Source organism: Choristoneura fumiferana, chromosome 2, assembly GCF_025370935.1.
Source record: "Choristoneura fumiferana chromosome 2, NRCan_CFum_1, whole genome shotgun sequence".
Lineage (NCBI taxonomy): Eukaryota > Metazoa > Arthropoda > Insecta > Lepidoptera > Tortricidae > Choristoneura > Choristoneura fumiferana.
Window position 1 is genome coordinate 10,668,766 of NC_133473.1, and position 12,801 is coordinate 10,681,566.

The 12,801-nt window shown below is 35.3% G+C and overlaps 3 protein-coding genes across 7 annotated transcripts; 2 read left to right on the forward strand and 1 right to left on the reverse strand.

Moving 5' to 3' along the window:
• The first annotated feature begins 2,122 nt into the window (after window positions 1-2,122).
• LOC141443083 (uncharacterized) lies at window positions 2,123-5,349 on the forward strand. 4 transcript variants are annotated; one of them, XM_074108315.1, is made up of 4 exons: window positions 2,123-2,365; window positions 3,382-3,521; window positions 3,592-4,100; window positions 4,844-5,349. In XM_074108315.1, the coding sequence occupies exons 1-4, from the start codon at window positions 2,253-2,255 to the stop codon at window positions 4,880-4,882; spliced, it is 801 nt and encodes a 266-aa protein (XP_073964416.1). In that variant the 5' UTR covers window positions 2,123-2,252; the 3' UTR covers window positions 4,883-5,349. The 4 variants fall into 4 exon arrangements, with proteins under 4 accessions (XP_073964416.1, XP_073964410.1, XP_073964405.1 ...); XM_074108309.1 differs by having other exon boundaries at window positions 3,592-4,019; window positions 4,798-5,349; XM_074108304.1 differs by having other exon boundaries at window positions 3,595-4,100; window positions 4,798-5,347.
• A 2,299-nt stretch (window positions 5,350-7,648) lies between these two features.
• Rpi (Ribose-5-phosphate isomerase) lies at window positions 7,649-10,983 on the forward strand. Its single transcript, XM_074108275.1, has one exon. The coding sequence runs from the start codon at window positions 7,856-7,858 to the stop codon at window positions 8,636-8,638; it is 783 nt and encodes a 260-aa protein (XP_073964376.1). The 5' UTR covers window positions 7,649-7,855; the 3' UTR covers window positions 8,639-10,983.
• Window positions 9,991-12,425, reverse strand: LOC141443069 (centrin-1-like). Of its 2 annotated transcripts, none has more exons than XM_074108283.1 (3): window positions 12,116-12,425; window positions 11,454-11,823; window positions 9,991-11,141 (listed from the first exon to the last, which is right to left on the reverse strand). In XM_074108283.1, the coding sequence occupies exons 1-3, from the start codon at window positions 12,128-12,130 to the stop codon at window positions 10,978-10,980; spliced, it is 549 nt and encodes a 182-aa protein (XP_073964384.1). In that variant the 5' UTR covers window positions 12,131-12,425; the 3' UTR covers window positions 9,991-10,977. The 2 variants fall into 2 exon arrangements, with proteins under 2 accessions (XP_073964384.1, XP_073964389.1); XM_074108288.1 differs by lacking the exon at window positions 12,116-12,425 and adding an exon at window positions 11,940-12,049.
• Window positions 12,426-12,801: the final 376 nt, after the last annotated feature.

Genomic DNA, 12,801 nt, shown 5'->3' on the forward strand with positions numbered 1-12,801 from the left:
GATGATCTTGTCTTGCATTCCTTCGTTATCGGTTTGCTCTTCATTTCACGAAGCAATAGGACGAGTTGATCTGATCGTTTTACCTAAATTCTGAACAGTTCAATCAGTGACATTGCGCCGCCACTAAGAGTTTTAGTGTAGTTGTTCGTTACAGATTTTTTAAGAGACAAGAAAGTTAAACAAGCTAGCAGTAAAAGATCGCCGTTGGCTATCAGAGACATTGCAAATACATTTATAACAATAGAATAAAAGAAAACTGGCCGAGTGCGTGTCGGGCCACGCGCAGTGTAGAGTTCTAATTTACCTTATAAATTTCAAATAAATTTAAATTACCTTCTAATTTGTGACAAATGTTTAATAGTATGGTTTTGATCTACTATTACTCGTTTACATGTAAAATCTACTAAGCTGTGATGGTTTTTCTTTTAAATATATGTTATACCTTGGTTATACTACCATACCATCATGATTTGTTCAGATTTTCCAAGCTTACGGTTTAGCTTGTGGAGGTTAAAAGCAAGTGTCGCCTTCTTGCATGCACCTAATGTGTATTTATGAAATTTGACACAAATAGTTTATAGATAACCTAAACAAATATGGGATGCTTACTTTTTATATCGGAAAAATTGCATTATTTCCGCTAGATACTAAGAATTATATAACTAGTGAGTTGTAGGTAACAGCTGCTCTGCTATTTAGTAAAAGATATTGGAGTGATCTGAGCACAATTTTAGTAGGAGTCGACTACGCCGCGAGCGCCTGAGATATCATAGACAAAAGGTACAACACATCGTACATTATTTTGGGGAAATCCTTGTATCAAATCTTGGAATCGCTTCGCATTGTTGTCTTTTGTGTTCGGTTCGCATTCGTTTTCCATCGCACACCATTATTCACATTAAGTGGACAGATCTCGGGTCAGATCCAGGCACAAGAAAAGCACAAAAAGTGCCCGCTTTATCCAAGCATGATAAATCTACTTCAAATCCGAGAATAGCGTCTTTATGAAGGAAATTGAAATAAACCGACCGTGCGGATAACGGCTAAGTAAGAAGATCGGGATCCTTTTAGAATAAGTATATTGGTGAATCATTTTCATTCATCACTCTATTGTGCCGCTTTGGTAGCGTGGAAACTTCATAATATGTTGGGCAGAGTTCTAGACCTTATCTTCGATATTTATTTGTTTGTGATATTAATAAAAATTGGTGTGTACGTAGCAGAATTTCAATATTCGTTTAAATTTTATGGGTTTTCTAAAGAATAGGCATTTATAATTAATTATCATTGGTATTATCAGTGGTAGATTTTTTTTGACATTCATAAGTGCTTGTTATAGCCTAAATTGAATAAAGATATTTTGACTTTGACTTTGACTTTTACATTAACTTTGACATTATCAATCATTTGAAATGGTAACATTTGTTTAAAATAAAAGTAATTTTTGTAAAGTTGTGTATGCGCCTAACAGTTGTGTATGCAACAATACAGTTGTTTATTTATAAATATAAAAGCTCCCTAAAAAAAATATTCCAACTTTTGAAATCACATCACTTTATTTCCGAAATATACAATAATTAAAATGTGTCCATCAAAATTGTGGAAAACCTATAAGTCGCTTTTTTTTAAAGTCAATTTGAAAACACTATTCTTTATCGTTCCCTTTTTCCATTACAGCGGATTGTCCAGAAGATACGTCCCTATTTTTAGTGGTGGGGCAGAAATCGACCGTGAAATGGTTACCAACGCGGGCTTGTCTCGCGAACAAACGAAATGGCGCCCCGAGAGGCAAACAGCGTTTGGCGGAAAATTGGCTGACACGTCGTACGTTTACAGCGCAAACTAAACGCATTGTCTTGTTTTCTGTTTATTTCAGAGGATTTGTACAAAAGAAAAAAGAAAAGAAAAAGAGTCCTTCTTTTTTTTCTACTGAATACGCCACAACACAAACGTTCAACCTATAAGAATTTGATAAATATATCAAAAAAAAGTGAAATATACTTTTAAGCTACGATCAAAGGCTAGCATACCTCTGAAGTTGTCTCTCCTTCCTCTTTGCTCTGAAGCTTGAAATAAGATTTTCAGAACTATGTAGAGTGAAAAAAAAACCTTAACATGACAGTAGTAGACATCTTGTTTGTCAAGTTGATCATGAGTTCAACGTATCTCTGTTTAAATTTATATTTGTGATATTTATGCACTTCAAATAGAAAAATATTTTCAGGCGCCTTTTTAAACTACATATTTCTAAAATGGTATCAGAAAAAGATATCAAATTTTACGTTACTGCTAATTTCAGTAATGAAAAAGCAGATGAGAATGTAACGCGAAATGCTCTCGCATCTATAGCTCAAGAATTAGTAAGGTAGGTAACCGAATATTAAGTACTAACAGTCGCTGAAACTTCTAACGCTGAAATTTACATGGTGCATAACTTGGATTAAAAATAAAAGCTTGTATTAAAACGTAATTTAGATTTACTTACGTAAATTTTCGCGTTATGTTAGCTGATTGCGATGTCTTAAAAGCTTGATTCTTTTTCACTGCTCCTAATGGTAGCAGATCTCAAATATTTGAAAATAATGTAAAAAAAATGTAAAATATACTTATTTCATCTTGATACTTTCACGCGTTCCTAAGTAAAAAGGACTTGATATATACGGACGGACGTGCGGACAACAAAATGATCCTATAAGGGTTATTTTTTTTCATGACTGAGATGTGGAACCCTAAAAACGAAACTTCCATACCTAGAGTTCCCGCTTCGCTAACTTTTTAAAACTTCGAATAATTGAAAAACATAAAATAATTTTGTACAGTCAAGCCAACCGCCCGGTTTATCCTAGTGCTTGCGTACTTAAAGTTTTATTTATATTTAATTCAAACCATAAACATTTAAAAATAACCCTTCTTCTTCCCGATTGCGAAGAAGGAGGGTTATTTTTAAATGTTTATGGTTAGAATTAAATTTTTAGGAGAGATAAAATCAGTTTAATCGGCTTATTTCTTGGGAATGTATGTTTTATTAAGAAAAGCAATTCTTGCGACATTTATTTGTTCGGGTCAAATATCGCAAGTAGAATTTCGTTCACTTATAGGTAGTGATGAAATTTATTTAAAATTTGGTACAGATATGAAGTTTACCCAACTTCAATGCAAGCATAGTCAGTAAAATTACTTGTATCATTAAAAGAGATTATTTTTTAATATTTAGTATATCCTGTTGAGAAAAGTCCTGTACATAAACTTCCTTGACGGAAACATGAATATTAGCCTGGCTCGTATCTTGACAAGCTTCGCGGTATTCGGTTTGCAAACTACCTCGTCAGGCAATTCCCTACTTTCCGAGCCTCGACAGTAATGTATTATTTTTACAATTAGATTTCACTATGGTACGGAGGAATTACCTCAGGATGAAAATGACGACTTTCAATTATTTGAAAAAAATTATATTGAGACAGCGATGAAATCTAAAAATAGACAATTGAAAAAGCTCAAAGGGAATCTCAAAACAGCGTGCAGTAAGTAAAGTTTTAATACACTTTCATTTATTTCACTTCACTAAGTTAAATTATCATTTGCTCGTTGCAGCAGTTGCGAGGATCATAATGTCAGCAAAAGATAGAGAAATGGACTATCTTATTCAGCATCTCAACCTCATTCGAAATGAATCTACAATCTTGCAAAAAAATCACACTCAAAATCTGAATATAATTGAAAAACTACGAACGGATAATTTTAATATTTACAACGAGGTAGAACGTGTTCGTAACTATATACACTTGGGTTATCAAGAGCTACAGAAAATGCGTAACGAGAAACCTAGAGAATTACTCTTAATTATGGAGTTAAAAGAAATACTGGTTGCTTGCGGACAGTACTATGCTGATTACTGTAACGAGCACGAACATTGCGTCCAACTAGAGCAGCGCAATAGATTTTTAAAAAATAAAGTAAGCATATTGGAAAACAATTTAGCAGCCACGACAGAAGAACTCCGGAATTTACGAAACCAAAACGTAAGGCTTACTCGCAGTCTGGACTCCAAGCATGTGGCAGTTGAACCATTAACAAATCCACTAATAAATAAAGATAAAGAGGTTGTTACTAATTTTATAAAAACATAGGTACAGTCAAGTGCAAAGATATCGACACGGTCAAAGTTACAAAGATATGTATACACGACCTTGAGTTTAAGTGCATAAAGTCGTGTCCAGATAATATTTATTTAACTTTGGCCTTGACGATATCTTTGCACTTGACTGTACCTACACTAGGTACAGCATGTTAACAAAACCCTTGTACGATAATTCACTCGGGTGTAATTTTATTATGTAGGTTTTATTATGTAGGTTGCCTGCCCGTTTTCAGTACCTGCATGAACCGCCCTTTTTTAACCGTAAAGCACAAAAAGTAAAGAGTTTTACCTACTTAATATTTTAAGGCCCTGGCGATGTTTTGTTATAGAAGTAGAAGTGCTTTTTGATTATTTTAATAGCTTGTATGTCGACTCCTAGCGCCATCTAGTGAGCACATATAGAAACTTCAACCGAGTCCTACATGGCGCTACCTATCGAAGTTTCTCAACTCGGGCGCATATTATATACAACTTCCGACACTCTTCGGACTTCGGTCCCCTGGCATAACACCTGCCTGGAGAGAGGTCTCTCTACTGGAGCCTCCCCCCACACAACCTATTTAAGCGCCATTCAATACACAAGGTTTTGTAACACTGCACGTAACTATTTTGATTTATGTGCTTTAACTTTGACGACAACTAACAAAAACTCTTTCCAGGCACTAGTCAACAAGTCCAGGCTGAAATTGTCGTCACATTTTTCAGCAGTACAAAACCTACTTCATGATCAAGACAGCATGCTGAAAGACTTAAAGAAACTCTCTAAAGAGCTCGGTGCGCCGGAATTACAGTGAAACTTTGTGCCAATGTTATCTGAACAAGCAGGTATGTCGAGAAATAAATATTACTAAATTATGATATGTAGGTATTGAATATTCAAAGTTTAGGAAAACCTGCTACCTATTAGTGATGAATAAATTTGAGTTCTATTCAGTTATTACGATCATGAGCTTACATCTATCGTTCCAATCATATTGTTAAATAAACAGTACTTATAGCGAATATTGTGGGTCTATATTAATTCGCATAAATTAATTGTCGTAATTGAAATTGACATAACGTTATTTCGCATAATAAATGCGCATAATGTGGATAGGCATAACGGTAGTTGGCATAAATTTAATTAGCATAACATTCCTTTGCATAAGTAAAAAAGAGTACAAAAATAAAATTATTATTTTAATGAAATTATTTTTTTATTTGTCAAACAATATACATAGTGAAAACACACACACATACATTAAGTGAAAAATGATTACTTAAAGTAAAATGATTATTGTTTTATTTACTCATATCAATAAGATCGGAGAAGTGAACTACTATGTGAAAATATCTATTATTGGACTATTATAAAAAAAAAGTACTTAACTAACATCGAAGGCTAAGGCCTTCTGAATCTAACCTAACCAAGTCCGTCACTCGCTTGATAAAATTATGCGTATTCATTTTATAACAGTTTAAGTCATAGTTAATATTGTTATGCATATTTCAATTATGCGGATTCATTATTACTGCTTGCCCATAAAGAGTAGAAATTAAAAAGTAGCAACACTGTAGTGGCATCCCTTTCAAACCAGGGAGCAAAAAAAGGGAGGACACTACAGTGTTCATCATCATCATCACAGCCTATATATATACGTCCCACTGCTGGGCACAGGCCTCCTCTCAGAACAAGAGGGCTTGGGCCAAAGTTCCACGCGGGCTCAGTGCGGATTGGGAACTTCACACGCACCATTGAATTGCTTCGCAGGTTGTGCAGGTTTCCTCACGATGTTTTCCTTCACCGCAAAGCTCGTGTTAAATTTCAAATGTTATTCCGCACATGAATTTCGAAAAACTCAGAGGTGCGAGCCGGGGTTCGAACCCACGACCCTCTGCTTGAGAGGCGATAGGTCGAACCACTAGGCCACCACGGCTTTTAAATTATAGATGTTGTTTTATTTTAGAGTTCAAGCAGAGTTTTCTAGTACAAGCAGTGTAAAAAAAACCTTATTCTGGCAACCCTATAAATCAAGCCGTCAATCACCCGTCATTTTGCATTGCAGCAAGCAATATATATCAAATTTTAATTTGCGACAAATCGCCACTACTTGTACCTCACAATCGTTAATTTTCTGAGTAACATAATCATTAGGATTTAGGATAAATTTTGCTGACGTATTGATTTGAGATACGAGATTTTTCATCAAGTATTCGCGCTAATGTCCATAACCTATAGCTTTACATTTGTCGGAATTTAATTTAGATTTTACGTTGGCTGCTTGCTGGATGGATTTTTAAGTTTATTATTTTTCACTTCTCATGCTCGTATTTATGCTGGATATAGGCGACATAAAATGACTTTTTATGCTCTAGTGCATAAAGTAAAATCCTCGTCTAAGACCAAGGACACACAACAAACAGCAAACAGCCACAAACAAAAAAAGTTTCTATATATTTTTTTAATAATTTTCAATCTGTATAAAAACTAAAAACAATTAAATAAATCAAAATTAATCAATAAAACTAAATACTTATAATTATTCAGCAATGCATGAAAAATAAAAGGTAAGTGGTAAGTGAACAATGTTTTTACTGTTGTTATTTCATCTCCTCGCAATCGAAGTGAAGAGCAGAGTGTAAAACTCGAGCATTAAACTCATTTTCCCCTCGACGTGTCTATCCACTTTATGAACGGCTCAAGTAAAATAGCTCATTTTATGTTCTGGTTGTACAATCTACTATTTCTCAAACATGACATGAAATATTGACGTTGTGTTACAAATAATAGGCCGAGAAGTATCGCGCTTCATTTTCTTTTCATACAACTTTGCAGGTGGCTGGCCGGCAATGCGACCGTCTTTTGTTTCAACGCGCTCCGCAGCCGCCGCGCGCACCCGCAGGCCTACTACGAAACTCGCAAATCGAAGTTCGTATCGCATCGTCCCTTTCACTCGCGTATTAAATGACATAAGCGGCAGCGGGACGGCAACATACGAAGTTCGAGTTTTGCACTTCGTGGTATAGGGCCTGCAGGGCTACTACGAAACTCGAAACTCGAAGTTCGTGTCGTGCGGTCCCTCTTGCTCTCGTATTAAATAGTATAAGGTGTCGGAGGGACCGCACGACACGAACTTCGAGTTACGAGTTTCGTAGTAGCCCTGCTGCAGGGCTCGTATTAAATAGTATAAGTGTCAGATAAATAGAATAAGTGTTAGTAGCCCAGCTGCTGTCATTCGATTGTAATCACTAGTCAGCAGGGAAGGCTACCAAGAAACTCGAAAATCGAAATTCATCTTGTACCGTCCCTCTCATTCTCGTATTAAATAATATAAGCGTCTGCGGGACGGTACGATACGAACTTCGATTTTTGAGTTTCGTAGTAGCCCAGCTGACAGGAGCTTCTATGGGCGTGTACAGGAAAAACAGGGTCGGTATTTCCATCCCGGTATTATCCGGGCCAGGAAAGAGTGTCACCCGTTTTGACAGCCCAATTGACAATGACATTGAGTGACACTGACAGATGGTACAACGAACGAGCGAGACGAGACGAAGACGAACCGACCGACCGAACGAACATTCAACATTGCTTCGTTCGGCTTAGCTTGTTCTGCTTATTTTTGTTTGATTAACCGGTACCAAGTACCACCGTATGCAACCGGCACGCACAGTGCAGTTCTGTTTGCTATCCACGTGGTTTGAAATATATCAGTTGACGGCTAAAAATACATAAAGTACATGTTTCTGAACGACTTTGTGAGGAAGTTGGGAAAGTTTAGTTGCACAGTAAGTCGCATATTTAGTACTCAAGTGAAAATGTCCTTAGAGCAAGCGAAACAAGTGGCTGCGTACAGAGCAGTTGATGAATACGTAATGAATAATTCGGTTTTCGGTGTCGGCAGCGGTTCAACAGTCGTATATGCTGTGCAGCGACTAGCAGAGCGGGTCGAGACTGAAAATTTGAAAGTTACTTGCGTACCTACATCATTCCAGGCCAAGCAACTTATTCTGAAGCACAATCTAACTCTCGGAGAACTGGACACCAACCCCCGCATTGACGTCACAATTGATGGAGCAGATGAAGTAGATGCCAACATGACTTTGATAAAAGGAGGTGGTGGCTGTTTATTACAAGAAAAAATCGTGGCTTCCTGTTCAAATAAAATGATTGTGATAGCTGATTATACCAAGGATTCCTCTAAGCTCGGAGACAGATACAAAAAGGGCATCCCAATAGAGGTTGTTCCTATGGCATATGTTCCTATTAAAAACAAAGTTATTGCTTTGTTTGGAGGGGATGTTAAGTTGCGCAGTGCTATCGCCAAAGCAGGACCTGTGGTCACTGATAACGGCAACTTCATATTGGACTGGCTGTTCACTAACCAAGACTTGGACTGGGATGATGTGAATAAAACAATCAAAATGATTCCTGGAGTTGTTGAAACTGGCTTATTTGTTAAGATGTGCCAAAAAGCATACTTTGGTCAACCCGAAGGGAATGTGATTGAGAGATCTGCTTAGTTTTAAGTGTTTGTAGTAGATATAAGTATGTTGATGAATTTGAAGTAATTCTAAGGAAGATTTATCAGGTGTTATAATATCCATAAGGTGCAAAACAATAAAGATATGAATTTTATAACAGGTTTAAACAACTTTTTCAATGCAGTGGATGAGTAATTTTTAAATGTATTCAAATAGTTAGATTTGCATTATGAGGGTTCTGTACCATCATAACAAAAAAATCATGTTTCAAAGGGACCCTTTGAACTTCTTAACATTTTATTTATTGTTATAGTTGTTGGGTCCATTGTAGTAGTAAGCTTAGCAACAAAGTATTGCTAAGGAACCTTCAATATAGCCAGATCCACTATTATTGTTACAATTATACTTATCAAAGTATAATAAGAGAATAAAAACTTATGACCTTAACATGACCACAACATGAAACTTGCTTTGTAATTTAGAACAATATCATCTAATACCTTTAAACAATCAATTCTTGATAGGTATATATAAACAGAATCTCTGAATCGGCTCCAACAATTTCGATGAAATTTGGTATGTAGGGCTTTTGGGGATGACAAATCAATCAAGCTTGGTCTTATCTCTGGGAAAACGCTTATTATCGAGTTTTAGCCCGGCTCGGTCGCCTCAGGTACTCACTCGTATATTATTATGGTAAGGTTCTCTCCGTTTCGCACAATTTTTTCCCCAAATGTTGAATTTCCCAACTATCAAATTTCTCCGAAATCATATTATTTTCGGAACCTTCATAAAACAAACCTAACCTAACCTACTGTGCTCTATAAATCCATAAGAAAAGACACTGAGAAAAAATTTTGGTTTCGGAGAAATTTGATAGTTGGGAAATGAAACATTTGAGAAAAAAATTGAGCGAAACTGCAGTACATGTTAAGGTAACCAACTTGGCAATCTTATTAACAGTTATTTTATTGTTTTGTCTTTAACTAGCTTTTACCTAAAGACGTTATATACAAAATTACATTCACATTTATAATATGTATTAGTAAAGTTAACAACCAAGCAAACCAATTTCACTGAACTAGTGCTCATTAAGACAGATATGTGAGTATTCATATCTGTTTGATCAACTGGGAATACTATATAGAACACCTATAAAATCAGTGGAGTTCTTTTAAAGCTACTAATGTTTGGAAGCCTTCAGCGGTGCAGATAACTATTAAATCTGAACTGAACAACTCAGAACGCCTTTTAAAATTGCTTTATCAATTTCTAAAATAAATGTTTATTAATTATATTCTGAGGTCAGTCAACTAATTTCATAATAATATTTTACTACCCCATTAAAATAAGAAGTAACTCGGAACATCTGAATTGAAACACTTAAAAAATACGATTTTTTGTGCCATTCATTTTATTGATTGTTTATTTATATACAGATAACATAAAAGTCCTTTCTAAAATATGTGTTTTGATTTATGTGGCCCTTCAATCAAAAATGTGTACTAATTTTTGTTTGAAGATGTGGCCCTTCAGATCTATAATTATAATTAATTTAAGATTAAAACTTACATAAACTTAGAAAAGCTTGACAATGCTCTCTATTATCTTTAATTATTTTACCCTAAAATCATAGGTTTTGATTAGGCTGGAATGGAATCAGAATTTAACATAATCAGAGGTTGAATATAATGGAAGCATTGCTTGCTCAATTTTGACAGAATAATTGCACCAATCTATGGCAATACTATATATAAATTAATTGACCTTAAGTCAAACATCATTGAGAACAATGGCGCCAAGAATATAACAATATTTCATGAATGTTATTAAAGCCTGGCATGATAATACAAATAACTTTTTTATTAGTACATAGTCTTTGGTGGTTTACAAATATTTGAGTTACATAATAAGTTTTCCTAATAAGAAAGTATTCAATAGAAGTGCATACATTTTGTTTCCTTGTTTTAGACATCTATACAAAAATATAGCTTTCTGAACATGCTGTCAGAAGTTGCCTTTTAGGTACATATAGGTAGAGTCCGTAGAGTCATTCACGATGATGCGTGCCGTGCTTCTTATTGCAATGTTATTAATGGCTAATTTTGTCAAAATCACGCGTCTTCGTGGATGGCACTAGGTATAGCTGCTTAAGTTTATTATCCCTTTTAGGATATAATTTGTGCTCATCTCTAGTTAGTACAAAACAATCACCCAGCCATGCTGTGTATTCTGATAAGGATTCTTAACTACTACTTAGATGACATTATTTTTACCATCATTTACATAGAGATTTTTTTATGAGGTAGGTACATAATACAATACACATGAGAAGCTATGGTGGGTCACTAGTAAAAAACAATCAAATAAACCTTTGATTAATAGAGACTTGTTTTCTTCATGATACGTAAAAATTCTTCTTGGTTGATTTCACCATCACCATCCCTATCTGCCTCATCTATCATTTCATGCAGCTCCTCATCTGTTAAATTTTCACCAAGTTCACGTGCCACTCTCTTTAAATTTTTAAATGAGATTTTACCTGAAATATAAAAACAGTAGTAGTAGATCTGAGGGCCTACTCCGAAGTTGAAAATTGAAGTTCGTATTGTACCGTCCCTTTCACTCTGGTATTAAAAGGACCAAATGACACAAATTTTAACTTGTAGGTACTGCACCTTCACAAACATACACAAAATACAAGTCATCAACAACATTTTGTAGATGTGGGTACAATATTAAATTTATGCTTTCAAACCCTATTTAAAAAACTTCCCAAAAAATTATAGACCTGAGAACCATTATACCTACTTGTCCTCCAACATTAAATATTATTTTTAAATTAAATACATACCAGTTTCATCATCATCAAATAACTTGAATGCCTTCATTATTTCTTCCTTTGTATCTTTCTCAGCCATCTTCACAGTCATCAGCTCTAGAAAGTCTTCGAATGATACTTTACCATCTGATTTGTCTATTTCTGCAATCATCTTTTTGATTTCCTCTTTTCTAGGTTCAAAGCCAAGGGCCCTGATGGCAACCTTTAGTTCTTTTGTATCAATTTTGCCAGTGTTTTCTGTATCAAATAAATCAAATGCTTCTTTTATATCCCTCCTTTGTTCTTCAGATAATTCAAACTTAGGCCCTGACTTTTTTCGCATGCCTCCGGGTGGCGCGTTACTGGTGCCGACTTTTTTTTGTGTAGTTGTCACAGCGGTTGTCTAAAATCAATAAATAGGTCAAAGTAATTTATACTACAAACGCTTATGTTATAGCTGTAGGTACAATATTAAATACTTTACAGTACGTATTATATTCGAATCAATAATTATCGTACCTACTACACTCAGGAAAATATCAGAATACAGTGAATAATGGGTAAACTTGACTTTCTCAGACAACACAAGTCTTGCAAAATATAAAACGAAGGAGTTGTATACCTTTGTATACTATACACAACGATCGTACTGTAAAATCATAAACGTATTGTTTATAAACTAGGAAAACACTTACCATTGTTTGTACCATTAAGATCACTGACGGCGTTGGTCTTAGTTTTAATTTTTGCCGCTTTTTGTAATCTTACCAAAAGTTTTCGTCTTGTATTTTCTTGCTTTAAACGAATTTTACGAAAAGCTGTCAATAAATTGATTATTTCTGTTCCGATGTTATAATAAAACGCTTATTTAATTTTGTATCATTTGTGTGCCGCGTTTTTTACTTATGACCTCAACAAACTTGGAATACCAAAACACCACGGACAATACAGCGGGAAACCGGAAATAACTGTCAAACTGTCTGATTCTGTGGTTTATTCTTGGTTTATTCGTTTTTGTGCAAAATTAATAAAGCAATTGATGAACCACAAACCTCAATGAAGCCAACTTTGATAAAGCGCTCGCCTTAGAGCAGCGCGGGCTTCCTACGGACGTTACTCTGAGGCGCTCGCCAAATCCACACCGTATTAATATCACTATACTTATGATATAGGTATGATGAGTTTAAAATTTATGACGACCGGATGGCCTAGTGGTTAGAGAACCTGACGACGAAATGAAATATTTATTTGCTGGAATACGTTTGCATAAGGTCTTACAAGTAGATATCATCAGGAACAGTCATCATGTCATCCCAGCCTATATACGTCCCACTGCTGGGCACAGGCCTCCTCTCAGAACAAGAGGGCTTGGGCCATAGTT